The 20,217-nt window shown below is 37.2% G+C and overlaps 1 protein-coding gene across 3 annotated transcripts in view; it reads left to right on the top strand.

Moving 5' to 3' along the window:
* LOC126273200 (cGMP-dependent protein kinase, isozyme 1-like) overlaps window positions 1–20,217 on the top strand; it is a 365,331-nt gene that overhangs the window by 265,653 nt on the left and 79,461 nt on the right. For all 3 annotated transcript variants that reach the window (XM_049976745.1, XM_049976753.1, XM_049976759.1), the window contains exon 12: window positions 5,945–6,108. In XM_049976745.1, coding sequence (XP_049832702.1) covers window positions 5,945–6,108 — 164 coding nt within the window. The remainder of the gene's footprint in view (window positions 1–5,944; window positions 6,109–20,217) is intronic.

The raw sequence follows: 20,217 nt of genomic DNA, 5'->3' as shown, positions 1-20,217 counted from the left end.
TAGAAAGGTCACAGTTCATAGTAATAGACAGAAAGTCATCGAGTAAGAGAGAAGCAATATCCAATGTTTGCCAAGGAAGTGTTATACACCCTCTATTGTTCCTGATCTACATTAACTACATAGCAGACAATCTGAGTAGCTGTCTTAGATTGTTTGCAGATGATGCTGTCATTTACCGTCTTGTAAAGTCATCAGAAGATCAAAGCAATTTGCAAAATGATTTAGATAAGATATCTGTATGGTGCAAAAAGTGGCAATTGACCCTGAATAAAGAAAAGTGTGACGTTATTCACACGAGTACAAAAAGAAATCAGCAAAATTTTGATTATGCGATAAGTCACACAAATCTGAGGGCTGTAAATTCAGCTAAATACTTAGGGATTACAGTTACAAATAACCTAAATTGGAAAGATCACATAGATAATATTGTGGGTAGAGCAAACCAAAAACTGTGATTCACTGGCAGAACACTTAGAAGGTGCAACAGGTCTATGAATGAGACTGCTTAACATTACGCTTGTCCGCCCTATTCTGAGTATTGCTGTGCAGTGTGGGATCCACATCAGGTGGGACTGATGGATGACATCCACCCTACATAGGGAGAAATTACCATCACGATAAAATAAGAGAAATCAGGGCTCACCCAGAAAAATTCAAGTGCTTGTTTTTCTCACGTGCCGTTTGAGAGTGGAACAGTAGAGAGACAGCATGAAGGTGGTTCATTGAACCCACTGCCAGTCACTTTATTGTGAATAGCATAGTAAGCACGTAAATGTAGATATAGATGCAGGTGCAAGCATTAGATATCTGCACAGACTGACATGCAGCTAGACACCGTAGCGGACCTGGCAGGTAGGGTGCACAAAGCCCTGGCAAAGATGCCAAGCATGGTGTCTGCGGTTGCCTGTGAGCCCTAACCCACCAGCCACCTTCCATTTGTGGGAACAGACACTTCTCCCAGCCCCATCAATGGACACTAACCTTCAGCACCTCATGCAGAACTTGGCTGCCCATGTGGCGGCACTCAGCAGACAGATCAAAAGGTTGATGTTCTTACAGCAACAGGGCAGCAGGCACCGCATTGGTAGCAGACCATGCTCCAGGTGGTGTGGCTTGTGCAGCCGCCACCACAGCAACCACTGCTCTAATGATAACCTGCTGATGTCAGAGCATACTCCAAGTGGCGTCTGCTGGTATCATGCCCATTTCGACAGTGATGCAACCAAGTGCTGCACCACTTGCTTGCACTCAAATACCAGCTGGGACCACACCTACACACACCTGGATGCAGTGCTGCGTCAAAGTGTCTGTCTGTGGCAGAATGGAGTTGGAGTGTGAGGTAGCTGGTAGACACTGGGCCAGATTTATCGATTTTTCCCAAAACCATGTTAAAATATCTTGGGAAGACCGAAACAATGTGCCTCACTGCAGTTAACAGTTCCACCAACAAAATGTATGGCATTCATCATAAGAATGTGGATCTTGGACTGCACCACATATTCGATTGGAAGTTTGCTTTGGCTGCTGTCAATGATCTGATCCTGGGTGCAGATTTCCTCAGACACTACCAATTGCTTGTGGAAATCTCAAATGCCCATCTGACCTCAAATGCCAAAGAGAAGTGTGGAGAAGGTGGGACAGCAACAGCAGGCCACCTTGTTCATTGTTAAACCAGTGGCATGCTCCAGACCATTCACAGATATTCTAAAAAAAATTCAGGAGCTAATTTGCCTGTCGGGGGCACTGTGATACATCACGCATTCAACGTTCCACCGTATCATTACCGCTCTTGGTTCCCCCATCTGATGCCACCCACATCACCTCACACCTGACAAGTTCACAGTCTTTAAGGCCGAGTTAATGGAAATGTTGTGACAAGACATCATCCAATCATTGAGCAGCCCATGGTCTTCCACTTTGGTGCTCAAAAAGGACATTTTGTGGCCTCCATGCGGGGACTGCCATACGCTAAATTCAAGGACTGTGCCAGGCAGGTATCTGGACCACATTTGCTGGACTTTAGCCATGACTTGTGATGTGTGGATGTGTTTAGTAAAATTGACTACATGAAGGCATTTATGTACGTCCCCATGGTGCACAAAGGCATAGAAAAAGCCAATATTACCACTCCGTTCTTAGTGTACCTGGACGACGTCCTCAAGCTCTCAAAGTCGCCCAAACTCCACCACAGCATACTAACAACCATTCTCTGGTGTCTCAGTGAGGTTAACATAGTGATCAATCTATTGAAATGTGTATTCGGGGTCAGTGAGATCGAACTTCACACCTACCAGATCCACATCTGTGTCGGCCACAGTGCAGGCAATCCTGAACATGCTTCACCCAGAAACTCACAAAGGCCTATGTCAAGAGGACACGCAAACTTGAAAGATTGTGGAGTTGGCTTGAAAACTGATGGACATTCTATAATTTTTTATAACCACACCCTATTACAGCTTTCCTTAATCTGTTACTAACTGTGAAGGCTACTCCATTACTGCTGTTGCTGTTCTACCGAGAATAGTACACTGTGTAGCCATCAGAATCAAATCTTCAACTGACCTCCAAATCCTTCCTGCTCACTGACTCTCCTTGCTGAAAATAGTTACTCAACCTTTCACTGAGTTGCTTGGCTTAAAATGGGCACCACATGTAGTAGGAAGTTGGAAAATTGAGCTGACACAGACTAAGAGAACTCTCTTCTGTGTTCTTGTCTCTGCATGTAACCACCTTCTTTTGCCAGAGTCTAATGGTGTTTTCTGAGATTTCCCCAGGTCATTTCCTGCGCCTTTTGACTGAATAAGTCAGTTTGGTGGTCAGAGGAAGGCAATATCAACTCTGATGGAACCATGTCTAATAAACTATTGTGGTACTCAAACCAACCTTTGAGTTTAGGACAGCTTTCCTTTAGATAGAGGGAAAAAATAACAGATTAAAACCCCAAGAGTTTGAGAAAATATTTGAGAAATGAGAGGAAAAATCAAAACATTTAGAAAAAAATTGTGTGTCATGAAACTTCAATTAGTACACTGAGACTGAATGCCATATCAGGACTCAAACTGGGACCATTCCTTTTGCAGCTATCGCTCACACTGACTGAACTATTCAGGTGTGACTCACAACCTACCCTCACAGTTACACTTCTGCTAGATTAAGCCCAGCTCTGAAACTAGGAGAGTTAGTTAGTTAGTTACTTTGTTACATGTTCCATTGATCAATAGGACAGAAAAACCATTACGATGTGGAACATCTGAAATGCACAAGAAATGCACATAGGAAACAAGTTGGTTTTTTTTTTTACATTATAGTGTTATACCTAAATATTTCTATTATTTATCCCATTCCCTTAAATGGCACAAAATGCATATATTATATCTCCAGATTTATTTACTCATGTTCAAGAATTCATCTATGGAATTGAAGGAGTTGTCAAGGAGGTATGATTTCAATTTGTTTTTGAAACTATTACTGCTGTCTGTCAGACATTTTATTTCATCTGGTAATTTATCAAAAAGTTTTATAGCAGCATTTTTACCCCTTTCTGTGCCAAAGATAGGTTAAGTAAAGGATAGTGTAGATCTTTCTTTTTTCTGGTATTGTAATCATGAATGTCGCTGTTGATTTTAAACTGGTCCATGTTGTTGAGAAAAAATTTCACTACTGAGTAAATGTACTGTGAAGCAGTTGTAAGAATTCCTAACCTTTTAAACAGATGCCTACAAGATGTGCTACTATGTACCCCACACATTATTCTAACTACTTTCTTTTGAGCAGTGAATACCTTTTGTCTAAGTGTTGAGTTGCCCCAGAATATTATCAGAGAGTGGAAGTATGCAAAGTATGTTAGCTTACTAATTTCTACATCCTCAAAATTGGCAATTATTCTGATTGCAAAAGTTGCTGAACCTAGTCACTTTAGGAGATCCAAAATATGACTTTTCCAATTAAGATTCTCATCTATATGTACACCCAAAAACTTAGTATGCTCTACCCAGGCTACTGACTTCTTTTGATTTCTTACGTTTATTGAAGGAATTATACTTTTTGCAGCAGAAAATTGGATGTTTTTTCAAAGTTCAGAGCAAGCCCAGATGCAGAAAACCAATTAATAACTTTTCCAAAGACCTTATTTGTATCATTTTCTAACAGACTTTATTTTACTGGATTAATAATTATGCTTGTATCATGAGCAAACAATGTCAATTCAGCATCTTGTTTCATATAAGAAGGGAGGTCATTCACATATATCAAGAACAGGAGGGGACCAATGATCGAATCTTGTGGAGGACCTGATGTAATTTCTCCCCAGTTACATGAAGTGGCAAACTCCTTTGAATCACTTGAAGCATATAAAGAGACTTTTTGCTTCATGTTCTGTAGATTTGACTTAAACCACTCATATGCTGTTCCATTTATACCATAGAATTGTATTTTCTGTAACATAATGTCACAGTTCACAGAATCAAATGATTTGGATAAGTAACAGAATATTCCGACTGGTGACATTTTATTATTTAAAGACTCTATTATGTGGACAGTGAAATTGTATATTGCTGTCTTAGTGGAACAACATTTCTGAATTTCTGAAATCTGAACTGTGATTTACTAAGTATCCCATTACAGTTGAGATGGCTAACCTCTCTTGAGTACATTACTTTCTGAAAGATTTTTGAAAATGCTGTAAGCAAGGATACTGACCAGTAATTATTGTCCTCTGTGGTTTCCCCCTTTTTGTAGAGAGGCCTGACAATGACATATTTTAATCTGTCTGGAAAAATAGCCTGAGTCAGTGATGCATTACATATGTGACTCAAAACATCAGCTGTAATTGCACCACATTGTTTTAATAACTTGTTAGAGATGTCATCTACTCCAACAGAACATTTATTTTTCAATGATTTAATAATTTTCCTTATTTCACAAGAGATTGTTAGATGAAACTTAATCTGACTAAAATTTTTCAAAACTGACTCTTTCATGTACTGCCTGGCTTTTTCTTTTGAACTATTCTCACCAAATTTTTCTCCTACACTTAAGAAGTGATTGTTAAATACATTGGCTACCTGTGTACTGTTGGTTAAGATGATCTAATTCTCTTTAACAGTAATACTACCTACCCCAGTGGTTACTTTTCCTGTCTCCCTTCTAACAACATTCCATATTGATTTGATTTTATTGCTAGAGTTGTTAATTTCTTCTCTGACATACATATTTCTTGATTTCCTTACAACTTTTCTCAGTATGTTACAATAATTTTTATAGTGTAGCACTACTTCTGGATCTTTACTAGTTCTTGTTGTCTCGTACAGTTTTATTTTTCTTTCTGAAGACACTTTAATACCTGTAGTAATCCAAGGTTTCTTTGAAAAGTTTGTAGTGTTACATTTAGTAATTTTCTTTGGAAAACAATGTTCAAAAAGGGGTATAAATTTATCAAGAAATATGCTGCATTTATCATTAGCATTTGGTTCATTATATACATCTTCCTAGTTTACATTTCCTAAACTTTCTCTGAAGTGTTCTATCGATACTGGATTTGGTAGAAGTAATTGGCAGAAGTTAAGCTGTGAAGGTAGGTCAGGTGTCATGCCTGGGTCACTCAGTTAATAGCATCGCCCATGAAAGGCAGGGCTACAGCTTTGATTCCAAGTGTGGCAGATAGTTTCAGTCTGCTTGTAAGCTTCAAGGCAGAGACAACTACAATGCAGAATGAAAAATTCATTACAGAAGTAAGTGTCCTTGTTTGAGACAATGGCAACAACAATGTATTCAATGTAATGTACAATTTTTTCTACTGTGTGCCACTTCTCTGAATTCACACACATCTAGTACTATTAACATTAGGTCTATTTTTACTGTTTATCTGTGAAAAACAATGTAATGCTAGTGCTTCTTCTAAAGCAATGAATAATTTATGTTTCATGAAGTAATTTTCTTGTTTTAGGTTGACTTTGGCTTTGCAAAAGAAGTGGGTCCTGGAGGTAAAACATGGACATTTGCTGGAACACCAGAGTATGTTGCCCCAGAAATAATACTCAATTTAGGACACAATCGGGCAGTTGACTACTGGGCACTTGGAATATTTATGCATGAGCTGCTGACTGGAAGGTGATATGAAAAATTCAGAAATAAATAACTAAATTAGTCAATAAAAAGTAAATAAAGTAAAAGAAAATTGAAAAAGTCATGTAATTAATTTGTGCATCTACCAGTCTACACTTGTACCTCTGTTCTGCTAAGGATGCTCACACTTCCATTCACTCATTCTATAGATCCACAAAGAAAGACAACCATCATGTATGTAAAGAATGTCTAATTACAGATCAACACATATAGCTTGATGGGTAATAGTGATTGTCTGGGGAACAGGTAATGCTCATCGCATCTGTGGCCATGTATACCTCCTGGGTCAGGCCCAGTGGCAAGCACCTAAGGGAGCTCACTCATTGTTGGCTGGGTATGGGTTTGGTGATCCCAGATATCCTGCTGCTGCAGGATACACTTTTTAAATGTGTTGATATCCCAGTGGTCAGGAGATATATGAACTCAGTATGGACAGGGATAATGGTAAATGACACTCCACCTCTGTCTGTCTCATAACAGCTAACAGGTAGTTGTTATTGAAGCACACATTCCATACAGAGATATGTTTTTCAGTGTAAAACTCAACAAAGTTCTGTATAGGAAATCTCATTCTCTCCTGATTTCACAACTCCCCAACCATTCCTACTTCTTGAGAACTGAATGCACATAAAGTATTATTGGGATCTATGGTGACATAGCACAAGGGTAATGCTACTGAAAGCAACATTGTGGTGCAAGAGTTATGTCTTCTTATTACTATTTGTACCACACACTTTAGCACTACAGTGGGATAATACCCTGCCACTAACCTCATATTCTGCCCTCCTGGCCTTACATACACTGCACAATGGGAAGTTGTTGATGGCTTGAATTTAAGTGATTGATTCCTCATCTGGTACCACCCATCAAATGTAGCTGTCCCTGAAAGGAAGTCATGAGGGTGGATGCTTATCAAAACAAACTGGACACTGTACATCAAACTGGCTGTTTTTGAACAGTGGGAAAATATACAGAATTTGGTAGGTCACTTTACAAGGGTGATCCATAATGCTGCTCATGCACCTATTCCAAAGTACTCAGGCTGACTTATGAGACAACATGTCCCATGGTGAAATACCATGTGTCACTTCACAATCAGGGTTAGATTCACAGGCATGCAGTGGTTACAAAGCCAACCATATTCTGCAAACATTGCAGAGGACTTGGCAAGTATTTTTGGATTTGGTAAAATATTTCCTATAAAGAAGATCCCTGGTAAATATTTCAGGGAACCAATAGTGGCTGTACTAAAGTGAGATGTCTGCAATCTAGTATCCAGTTTACACCTGCAAACACTGTTTACAGGAAATGGCAGTGCATTTCAATTTTATCACTGCCACTGAAAACCAGAGTCCTGCTTTCTGTTGTCATAGGACATAATGGAGAGTAGTAGTTGGGATTTACATTCCTACAACACTGAGAAATACACCTTCCAATTTTCTTTATGGCAGCTGGATTGTGCATTGTCTTAGCAGACCAGACTGCACCAGACTGAGTCCAGTACAGCATATTATGGTGTCTCAAAAAGGATGCAAACCAAATCTTTTCATTTCTTTTTAATAAAATCTGGCTGAGCGTAAAGGGTGCTAGAACACATAGTCAACTGACATCTTACCTAAGTTCTATAATCAGAAGAACTTAGTCACTTCTAGTACAATTTTATGTGATGCAGCCCTTGACAATCTCAACCTGCTCAAAACAGAAATACAACAATCTTTCCTCGTCAGACAACTCTCTCATATGTATAGCCTTCACTCTTGAGAGGACCTATGATACTAGTTGCAAACATAACACCCTTGGACAGTTCCACAAATTGGGCTTCTGTGGGCATCTACCCATATTCGTATAGTCTTGCATTTCCAATTGTGTTTTTAGACATCAGATCAGTGATGCTCTTTCACAATGATTCAAGCAAGATAATAGTGTACCTCCAGAATCTGTTTTGAGTGTCACTCTCTTTTTGCTATAACAATCAATAGTATTATGCCCAATCAATGTTCATTGTTTGTGGATGACTTTGCCCTTCTTCCTGACTGTGTTCCTGAAAGTATATCACTGCTGATCTTTTAAGTGAATTTGAAGGATGATAGTTGGGGATTGTATTGTACTGGGACTGGAATGATGACAGTATCAGGTGGCAGACACACTTCACTGAGTTACCAAAGTGTTTAAAATGACTTGAAGAGAGCTTCAGTAACATGTATTTGGCATTTGTTAGCTGTGTAGTGGTGATTTCAAGAGGGAGATACTTGTGGAAGAAATGATTCATATTTCATCTCAAAAAGTTTAATTTATTTCATCAATGTCATTTCATCTAAATTTCCTGCCTTTCTAAAAATAACTTATTCAAGTTATTCCACAGTGATATCAAGAGTGAGGTGTCTAATCTCAATTCCTGTTTGTCCTTCTGGTTTTATCTTATTTAATGTGACCATCAACGTCTTAGTTAAGCAAGAGCCATTGAGCAGTTACCTCAGGAGATGAGTTGATGTGCAGAGTGCTACCTTGAAAGTGTTATTAAGCCTCTCCAGTAGTCTCCAAGATAAAAAGCAGTTACAGTTAATGTTGTCCATTGAGTCAGATCCAGTCACAAGTGGGGTAATATTGAAAGTAGCAGGTTGATTTAACAACTGCACCTCGATAATTTGCATATGAATGTTTCAGTAGTCTACAGAGTTGTTAGAAATTAAATGCCTGAGAAATAAACTACAAGCAAAACGTATCAGCTGTGAGATACTGTATAGAAATTCCATCCCATGCTCGTCTAGGATAACCTCTTTTTCACACTTTGGTTCATCTCTGTCTTAAAACTGAGAAACTTCATTCATCAGGAATTTACCAGCATATTGAAAAAAGCATCACCAGCAGTCATACAGTAATCATTACAAATAGACAGCACTTTTTCTCTCTTTGGTTTTTATGTATGAATGACAGTCTTGATTAAGAATGACATATTTGACACATGGCACCTTTTATTCCTTGTTGCACATTAGCAACACAACTGCTCAATCTGAGCTGAACTTCCACTGCAATGATACAATGTTTGATTATCCTCACAGTTTTTGAGTTATATTTTTTGGTCATTGTGAAAAATTCTCTTGGATGGTTTCTTTTTGTGACTTGAATCTTATGTTATTCACAACATATGAAATTTGATCATCAAACATGATCGTCCACAAACAGTGTTATGTTGTCTTTTTGTTCCTGTTATTATGTATTAGAGATGGTGCTAATGCAAGCGTTCATATAGAATATAGGCTTCAGTTATATAATATTAAAATGAATTTTATTTAGTCATTATGTTAACAGCATCTGGTGATGTTAAAAAAGTGAGTTGTTACTCTTTTTTTCTTCTTCTTCTTCTTCTTCTTCTTCTTCCCCGATTGAGATAGGAAAACAGAGATACCTTAGACAGCTACAAGAAATGAAAGCTACTGAAAGAAGTTTTCCCATTCTTTAGTTATGACATTTAAGTTGCAGCAAGTGTATCTGGATGTTATTCATAACTTCACTTTAGACCCAAATCTTAGTTACAGATATACAAGTAAGACTCATTGGGCTATATCAGGTATTTCTGCTCATATTCAGTACAGTGGCAGCCAGGAACACCACTTTTTCCAAGGATGAGCTTCCCTGTTGACAGCCACTCTAATATTTACATATAGTTGTTGCTAATCCAATGGAGAATCAGTGACATTGTATAATCATATGGCAACTATGTAATTGTTGATGGACTGAACGGAGATACATACCATTTTGAACCTGGAAGTGCATATTATCCTGCTCATTCATGATGGTGTGCTTTATTTTGTTTTATTAAAAAAAAAGACTTTTTTGTAACATTATCATGGCAAATTTTAATTCATTTTGATTAGTACAGTGCATCAAATAAATAGTGTTTTTATGTTAGTTTATTAAACGTAGACGATAAACACAAGAGAGAAATAAATTAGCAGCAATAGTCTTTCACACTATCAAAAAAAGTCTAACAATATTCATATAGTATTAATTTAGTAGTATTTGAACTACATATCTATAGGCAATACGTTGGTAGCACTTTATCTCCTTGAGTGTTATGCTGTGTTAACAGACAGTAAATCTGTGCATTTCAACATAACAGTGAGTTGAGAGGTCTCATGAATTCTATCACTGACCGTACACAGCAGTTAAATATATTCAGATGATCCACAGTGCCCATTTCATCTAGAGAGGTAGGGCAAAGAGGTGTCATTTTCCTGAGTACCTAGACCTGTGGGAACTCAGGTTAATGAAGCAGCAGATGAAGCACATAAAGATCCCTGTATGGAGAATATAATTTCCCTGTGTGTTACCCTTGCACATACAGTTACCTCACTGTTGAGACATAGGATCAAGTGTCTGTGGGTGAAGTGGCAAGGATTGAGAACCAACAAGCTGTAGTAATTGAAACAAACGACATAGGTGTGGCATTCCTCCTCTCAGCTGCTGGGGCAGGATTATACAGTTATTATGCACCTCCAGATAGACCACTGTCCTTTGATCCATGGATTCCTCTTCCAGACAGAGGACCCACCAGTGTACAGTGCTTGTGGTGTACAGTTATCAGTAGGTATGTGGCATTTCAATGGAATGCATTTTTTTTTATGTAAAGATATAAGAGCTGCAACTGGCTTACCATTGTTCTGTTCTCTATTTTAGGAAGATGACAAAATGAATATGGTTCATGTTTCAAGGATCTGTGCAATATCTGACCTCCCATATAGGTTATTATGTAGAAGATTTTAATGTGATTTCAGGGTACCAGTTTCATCCAATATTTTTCCCAGCTATTTTAAATCACAGGCCTCTGTTACAGTAATTTAGCTTCTGTATATTTAAAATTTGTGTGTTTTCACAGTGGATTTTATCATAAGACTGACACCAGTGTAGAAGTGTGCACAGGATCAGATAAGTGAAAAATCCGTGCAGTATGCACATTTATTTATATGGTATATAAAAGTCAACTTAGGAATTTTACCTTGTGTGAGGCCTCTTGTATAAGATTGTGTGTCAATTTAAACTTCTATATTCACATAGTTTACACTTTGCATTGCTTCTTCTGCATGAATCTTTCATTGATTGTATGAATATCCATTTCTATTGTGAGATATTGTGAAATTTCTAACACTTGTGAGTGCTGCAAAAAACCAGTATTGTTTTTATCAATTGTAGGCTTAAAAAGCTAAATTGTGCACTTTCAGATTTTTAAGGACAGTGGACCTATCCTCATTCAAAACAATCATTCTCTAATTTCATTTCATAATTATGGGAGAAATGGATTAGTTTCAGAAGTTTCATAAATTAGAGGTTCGAGTGTTTCGGGTATGTAATTTAATCACTATTTGCAGTTCACAGTTCAGCCAAAGTATACATCACCCCTAAATTTCATCATATGTCAATGAAAGTAAATGTGTGTTTTTGAAAATGTTGTGAATCTACCATTGCGTTTCATAAAATCTATGAAAAATTTGTAACAAACTGGGGTCTGTGTTTTAGTTACTGTAGCAGATTGATTTAGTTGCTGTAGCAGATTTTCTAACATTTTGTGTTATTGTACATCTAGTTTTCCCTAGGAGTAGCCCTATATATTATCTGCATTTATCATAAATTTACTCAGTTTTTGAGGTGCTAGCAACTATAATTAACATCAAAATGTTGTAAGGAACTAGTAATTTTTATCACAGGTTTTTGTGTTGCTTTAATATAAATCTCATTTTGTGTATCTGCTTCAGTTCTTATAGAGAATTAGCAACTTTTTCTCTACAGATTAAAAGCTAATCAGTAAGTTTAATTTAAAGTCCTTTCTTCACTGCCTTGTATCACATTTCCCCAACCCCAGCCCCACTGTGATTGCTGTTCTCAAACATGGGATGAGTCGGTTGGTGTTTGTAAGCAGCTGAAAATTGCCCTGACTACTGTCAAATAATTGACAGCTGCTGCAAATCAGAGTGTGAGAAGAGCTCCCAACGGTCATGTACATGTGATACATGTGCCAGAGGTACCTTAAGTACTATCCCCTCCTGTGGATTCTATCTCCTGTTCAGAAAGAACATGATCTGTCATTACTCATTCATTGACTGTGAGGGCATGTCAGTGGTAGATCTAGACATCATGTATAGGATGGATGAGGATCAGGGAGGGCTCAGTGTGTTGTACTAATCCCCATAAACAAAAATTTCAAGGTGCTGTATCTCACTTTAGCTCCTCCATCTGTTGTGGGGAAGCTGTTTTGTCCAGTGTCAGGAGGAGGCAAATGCAGAAGGATAAGTGTCTATTAATTGTTAACAGTTCAGATATAAGGAAAATGATGGTACCCCTTAGGGAAATGGCAGCAAGAGACCGGAAATGACACCAGGTTCACTCAGTGTGGATGCCTGGGGGCCTCATCCAATGTGTTGGAGAGTCTATTGCAACAGCCATTGAGGGAACAGGGCACAACCAACTGAAAATTGTGGTGCATATTGGAACAAATTATGCCTGTTGTCTGGGCTCCAAAGTCAGTGACTGGCAGAGAAGTTTGAGAAGACTAGCCTTGTGCATGGTGTTTCAACAGAGCTCACAATTTGCAGCATTGTCACCAGAACTGATTGTGACTCTTTGGTTCTGAGTTGACTGAAAGGACTCAACCAGATACTTCAAAAGTTCCATGACAAGCCAGGCTGCGGCTTCCTGGACTTCCACCATAGGTTTGAGAACTGTAGGCTCCCCCTAAATAGGTCAGGTTTGCACTACACATCAGAGGCTGCTACTCAGGTAGATGGCTGTGTGTGGGGTGCACGCAAGGTTTTTTATATTAGGCAACTCTCCATTTAATCCAGATAATGATAGCTGTAGGAAACCCAGAAGTATCAGTGCAAGATCAAAAGAAATGCCTCCCACAGGTGAGGGTATAAAAATCTCAATAATAAACTACCAAATCATTTGCAACGAAGTGCCAGAGTTTGAAGGGCTCATGAAAACAATGAAGCTCAAATAATACTAGGTACAGAAAGCTGGTTGAATTCTGAAATTGATAGCAGTGAGATTTTTGGTGAAAATTTAAGTGTTTATCAAAATGATAGGCAAATGGGAAATGGAGATGGTGTATTTGTTGCAGCAGACAAAAAACTCAAATCCACTGAGATAGAAATTGAAGCTGCATGTGAGATTGTTTGAGCAAGACTCAGTATCAAGGATGGTCATAAAATGATAATTTGATCCTTCTATTGTCCACCAGACTCATCTCTTGATGTAACCAAAAACTTCAGAGAAAACATCAGTTCACTTGTACATAAGTTCTCCAGTCATATTGTAGTAATTGGCACAGACTTTAATCATCCAACAGTTAATTGGGAAAATTACAGTTGCATTAGTGGTGGACATGATAAGACATCCTGTGAAACTCTACTAAATGCCTTCTCTGAAAACTATCTAGAACAGGTAGTTATGAACCCTGCTCATGATGGAAATATATTGGATTTAATGGCAACAGATAGACCTGACCACATTGAAACTGGTGTCACAGACCATGATGCAGTTGTAGCAACAATGATTATCAAAGTACAAAGGACAATTAAAACAAGAAGAAAGATATATATATTCAGTAAACTAGATAAAAATCAGTGACATCATATCTCAATGAGGAACTTGAAACTTTCAGCACAGGGCAGGAGCATTGTGAGGAACTCTGGCTCAAGTTTAAAAGAAAACAGTTGATCATCCACTGGATAGATATGTACTCAGTACAATAGTTCACAATGGAAGGAAGCCTCCATGGTATACAGTCACTGTAAAGAAACTTCTAAAGAATGAGTGATTACTGGATAATGGGCGTAAAACAAAGCATAGAGCTATAGAAAGAGAGCTGCTGAATGAAACACATTGAACCACTGAAAAGGTGAATGAAATAAGTATTAGTGTCAGTGGTGTTGAGAAACAACTGAAATAATTAAAGTTGAAGAAACTCCAACCCTTGATAGAATCCCTGTCAGATTATATACTGAATTTGTCACTGAGTTACCCCCACTTCTCTCTGTAATCTATCATAGACCCCTAAAAAAAATTCCCAGTTCTTGAAAAAAGGCACAGGTTACACCCGTCTACAAGGAGGGTAGTAGAAGTGATCCACAAAACTACCATCCAACGTCCTTGGCATCAATTTGTTGTAGAATCTTAGAACATATTCTGAGCTCAAATATAAAGAGGTATCTTGAACAGAATGACCTTCTCAATGCCAGCCAGCATGGTTTTCTAAAACATTGATAATGTGAAACCCAACTCGCACTTTTCTCGCATGACATACTAAAAGATTTGCATCAAGGCAACAAGATAGATGCAGTGTTTCTTGATTTCCAAAAAGCATTTGACTCAGTACCACGTCTACACTTATTGTCAAAAGTATTATTGTATGGGCTGTCAAGTGAAATTGGTGACTGGATTGACGACTTTTTGGTTGGTAGGAAACAGTGTGTTATCTTGGATGGAGAGACATCATGAGATGATGTGCCCCAGGAAATTGTGTTGGGACTTTTATCATTCATGTTGTATATTAATAACCTTTCAGACAATAGTGATAATAAAATTAGGATTTTTGCAGGTAATACAGTTATCTAAAATGAAGTACTATCTGAGAGAAGCTGCTTAAATAATCAGTCAGATGTTATAAGATTTCTAAGTGGTGCAGATATTGGCAACTTTCTTTAAATGTTCAGAAATGTAAAATTTTGCAGTTCACAAAATGAAAAATATAGTATCCTATGACTATAATATGAATGAGTCACTTTTTGAATCAGTCAACACATACAAATACCTGGGTGTAACACTCTGTAGGGATATGAAATGGAATGATCACATAGGTTCAGTCATGGGTAAACCAGGTTAGTCTTTGGTTTATTGGTAGAATGCTGGGAAAGTGCAATCAGTCTACAAAAGATATTGCTTACAAATCATCCATGTAACCCATCCTAGAATATTGCTCAAGTGTGTGGGACCCATGCCCAATAGGACTAACAGGGGATATTGAATGTATATAGAGAAGGGCAGCATGAATGGTCACATGTGTGTATAATCCATGGGAGAGTGTCACAGAGATACTGAAGCATCTTAACTAGAATTCTCTTGAAAATAGACATAAACTATCCCAAAAGTTTATTAACAAAGTTTGAAGAACCAGCTTTAAATGACTTTAAATGATTACTCTAGGGATATACTACAACCCTCAATGAATCGCTCACACAGGAATTGTGAGGATAAGATTATAATAATTTCTGCATGCACAAAAGCATTCAAACATTCGTTCTTTCCATGCTCTATACATGAATGAAACAGGAAGAAATCCTAATAATGGGTACAATGAGAAGTACCTTATGCCATAAACTTGATGATAGTTTGCAGATTATAGATGTAGATTGGTCCATACTTTTAAACATTTTAGCCACATTTGTCTCAAATTAGTTTAGTAAAGACAGTGATGACCTTGCTGTTGAGCATCCTATACATCCTGGGACTTAGCATGCCTCACAGCTTGCTTCATGTAAATTGAGTCTTCTTAGCAGATTTTCAAATCCGCAACTCCTGAGGAAATATTTATCTTGTGGTCATCAGGTTATCTGAGGACCACTACTTCTCATGCTATTTTTGAGGGGATATCTAACTTAATAAATACCAAACAAAATTTTTTTTTGTTATGTTTGTATATTATTTTTCAGTGCTTTACTTCCACCTGCTGCAGTCACTGTTGCCACTATACTACTTAGTATAATCAAATTACTAGAGTTACTATCCTAATTAACTCTGAAGATTTCAGAACAGTTAAATCCTGCTTGCCGTCAGCTGATATTACTTCTTTTATTATGGTGGCTTGCAAATAATTTATATGGCAACAATCAAACCTGCATAATGATTAATTGTAGATTGTATTTTATTGGTCCTGTTGTCTACATAGCAGCCTATGCATAAGACATTGGACAAGTCAAGTTATAAATATACAGGCTGAAAGTAATTTCAAGACATACATATTGAAGCTTACAATAATACACTTTACACGTAAGTAAGTATTTATATAACACTTTTCATAAATTTAAATATTCTTCAATGGAGTTAAAGCAATAATGCTGTAAATATGACTTTAGAGATTTTCCAAATGTATTGACCTCAGTGATGGCTTTTTCAGGAAGTTTGTTATAAAGCTTAACTCCCATGTGAAAAGTACCTCTTTGGCACAGTGCTGTGCTGATTTGAGTCATATGTAAGTTTCTGTTTTGTCTGGTAAAGTGCTCATGATATCACAGTTTTTTTGTAGTCTTCGGTCCTTGCCTATTACATTTAATTTAAATAACAAAAGGGTTTCCATAATGTATACACATGGTAATGGAGGAATACCAGATTTCTTAAACAGGGGTTTACAAGAGTCTCTAGGCTTGCACCCAAACAAGATTCTAATGACCCTTTTTTGTAGTTTAAAAGTGCTATTAGCTGTTTTAGAGTTTCCCCAGAAGGTGACCCCATATCTAAGACGAGAATGAAAGTATGCATGATATGAATTCAATACTGTTTTCTCACTACAGCATGATTTTAATGAACAAAGAAGATAACATGTTTTGCTCAGTTCAGCATTGAGATATTCAATATGCTTATTCCATCTGATATTATTCTGCAGCCAAAGTCCTAAGAATTTGGTTTCAGTACTTTACCAACTGGCTCGCCATTGATAGATACTGATGGGATAAACATGTCCTTGTTAGGAACATTGCGGAATTTTAGAGCAACGGTTATCTTACTGTTTATTACAAGCTGATTTCTCTGTGCCCAGCTACTAAGTTGATTCGTGACCGTGTTTACTGTCTGCTGTAACTGTTCATCGTCGCTTCGTTTTAGTAGAATCGTGGTGTCATCTGCAAATATGATTGTTTTGTGTGCATCAATATTTAAGCTTAGATCATTTATGTACAGAAGAAACAGAAGGGGTCCCAATACGGATCCTTGGGGTACACCACATTTTATTTGTTTATAGTCAGATAAGTGATTAGTTACAGTTTTTAGTTCAATATTTGTGTGCTTGACACACACTGCCTGCATACGATTTGTCAGGAAGGAACTGACCACTTGTTGGACAGACCTCGAATACCATATCTTTCTAGCTTTGATAGCAGAATTTTATGGTCCACCATGTCAAAAGCTTTTGACAAGTCAATAAAGACTCCTATTGTTTCCTGTTTTTTGTCCATCAGGTTTAGGATGGAATTGATGCACTCATGGATAGCAGTTGTTGTTGACCACTTATTTCTGAATCCATGTTGTTCATTACATAGGATGCTGTTTTTATTAATGAATTTCATAAGTTTCTCATACATCACTTTTCCAGTACTTTAGAGATGCAGGAGGAAAAAGTGATGGGTCTGTAGTTATTTACATTGTCTTTATCCCCTTTTTTATATACAGGAATAACTTTTGATGTTTTCAACACATCAGGGAAAGTGGCTGGCTGAAGTGAGCAGTTGCATAAATGTGTGAGTACTTCAATCAGGTTTGATGAGCTCTTCTTTAACATTGTTGCAGGTATACCATCAATACCTGCCAATTTGGAATTTTTTACTCCTTTTATTGCTTTAGCTACTTCATCTTGTGAAACAGAACTGATGTACATTGATCCTCTACTTGCACTTATTTTATATTCATTTGCCTGGGTGCTCTTAAAGTTTGATTGTAACATATTTTCAGCATCACCTGTGAAAAAGTTGTTAAATGTGTTGGCTAATTCTAAAGGGTTTGTTACTTTTTAATTTTTATGTGACAGTGTTATATTTTTCCAAGGTTGTCTGTGTTCTCCACATTCTTTTTTTATAACACTCCACATAGCCTTTGATTTATTAGCTGAATTATAAATGATTTCATCATTATACATTATTTTTGCTGCTTTTATTACATTTCTTAATATTTTGGAGTATTTTTTATAGTATGCGCATACTACAGGTGAGGAATTTTTTGAGTTACATATTTCATAAAGTAGTCTTTTCTTCTGGCATGAAACTCTTATTCCCTTTGTGATCCAGCTGTTTATTCTAGAGTTTCCCCATATTGTTAATGTTTTCAGTGGGAATGCAAGTTCAAAGAAATGGGTTAATACATCAATGAAAGTGTTGAATTTTTCATTTATATCATTCATTTTTTACACTCCTAGCCATTTTTCTTTCTGTAATAAGTTGTTGAAGTAGTTCACATTATGCTGATTATAACTTCGATATGCTGTTCTGAAAGACATGTTGTTAATAATTCTGCCTTGTACTTTTATGCTTAATATTTGAGCAATATGATCACTAAAACCTGCATTGAAAATTCTTAGTGAGGTGTTGTGTAAACTCTTCTTGACTAGAAACTGATCAAGAGCTGTTTGGCAAGTTTCTGATACTCGGGTAGCTGCTTTTACTTCAGCCTTTAAATTGTAGGATGTTGCAGGGTTCAGAATGGTCTGCCTATTTCCACTATTTGTGAGGAAGTCAATATTGAAGTCACCACAGATTATCAATTCACAATCCATTTTATTTACTTTATTTAGCAGTGACTCCATTTTGTTTAAGAAAAGTTCAAAATTCCCGGACGGTGATCGGTAAACTGTAGCAATAACCAGGTTGAAATGAGTAATTTTTATAGCTGCAATTTCATAATCCTTTTCGACATTTGCCCTAGTTAAGTCAGGTAGCGTAATAAAATCTACATTATCCTTTGTGTAAATTGCTACCCCACCCTGCTTGCTGTTTTTCCTGCAGTAGTAAGTACCTAAGACAAATTTGTTTATTTTCGTATTCTGGATTAATTCTGGGTTAAGCCAGTGCTCAGAAATGTATAACACTGAGATATCATGTGTTAATAGAATGTTAATTTCAACGATCTTATTACGCAGGGATTGCACATTACGGTGATAAATTTTTAGTTCGGGCGTATTCACGATTTGGTAATTGGGAATCGTATTTACAGCATCACGTACCTCTAGTTTAAATTAGGAACATCAGCAGTGTTGTATTTTCGTTCTTCTTTCTTGTTTATTTTGTTTTCCTCGCTTTTGGAAGGATGTTCAGGAAGCTGATAAATTGTTCTATCCCTTATAAGTACCTTATAAATCAAATGAATATTTATGCAAATTATGACTATGTTCAAAGCCAGTTTTTCATATGATTCAGTAGCCCAAAACAGTATTCAGGGACACTCACAGATTTCAGGTTCGGTTTTTGTGCGAATGATGTTTATAATATCTTGCTTGAACCCGGTTGACATAGGGACAGAAGGAGGAAAAACATACAAAATATGAAACTCACTCAAAAATAAAAAAATAAAAATAGTACAGCATTTATAAACCAGCATATACATTTGTTTCTTTCCAACTAAAACTAATTCTGATTAATTCAAAGTAATATCTATTATTAAAATTCAGTGGTACAAATGTGATAGTTTGCAGAGTATCTTATATATTTCCTAAGGCATTTGTATCAACATTTTAACTAATTAATATGAATTAGAGTTAATTGGAATTACTTGTCATTTGAATGAAACAGATTGTGTTTATCAAGGTACCTCATACATCATCTGTGATATTTCAATTCCTTCAAAAATCTTTTAATGGAGACCGTCTAAATGTCTGTTGTGTAATGGTTTCAAAGTAGGCTCTACAATATCCGTTCATTAAGCTTATCCCCTACAAAACTTGTTATGTCACTGTAGTTGGCCTCAGGGGCTCAGCATTTGTTTACTGGGTACGGGCTTGGTGACCTCAGAGTTTCTGAACTAAGGGGTTGGTAACTGTTGTCAGTCCTCTGTCACTATAAGCTCTGGGCATGCTTCAACGACTCATTGTGGTGTGACATTGGAACATTGTGTGTCACAGGGATCAATGATCTTGGCTTGACTTCCCAGAGCATAAGGAGCATGCTGATGAAAAGCATAGCAGTTGAAGTGGAATGGTTGTTAGTGGCAAATCTCTGTGGAACCTGCCACATCTCATTTGTATAAGGCCTACTGAAGCATGCAGGGTTCTGTCTAGGTATACTTTTATTTCCCTAGCTGCTCATGGGACCAGGATGGATCCTTTGAAATCTTCTCTTCCTC

The sequence above is a fragment of the Schistocerca gregaria genome, chromosome 1, assembly GCF_023897955.1.
Source record: "Schistocerca gregaria isolate iqSchGreg1 chromosome 1, iqSchGreg1.2, whole genome shotgun sequence".
NCBI classification, from domain to species: domain Eukaryota; kingdom Metazoa; phylum Arthropoda; class Insecta; order Orthoptera; family Acrididae; genus Schistocerca; species Schistocerca gregaria.
This window is presented reverse-complemented; position numbering and strand designations above follow the sequence as displayed.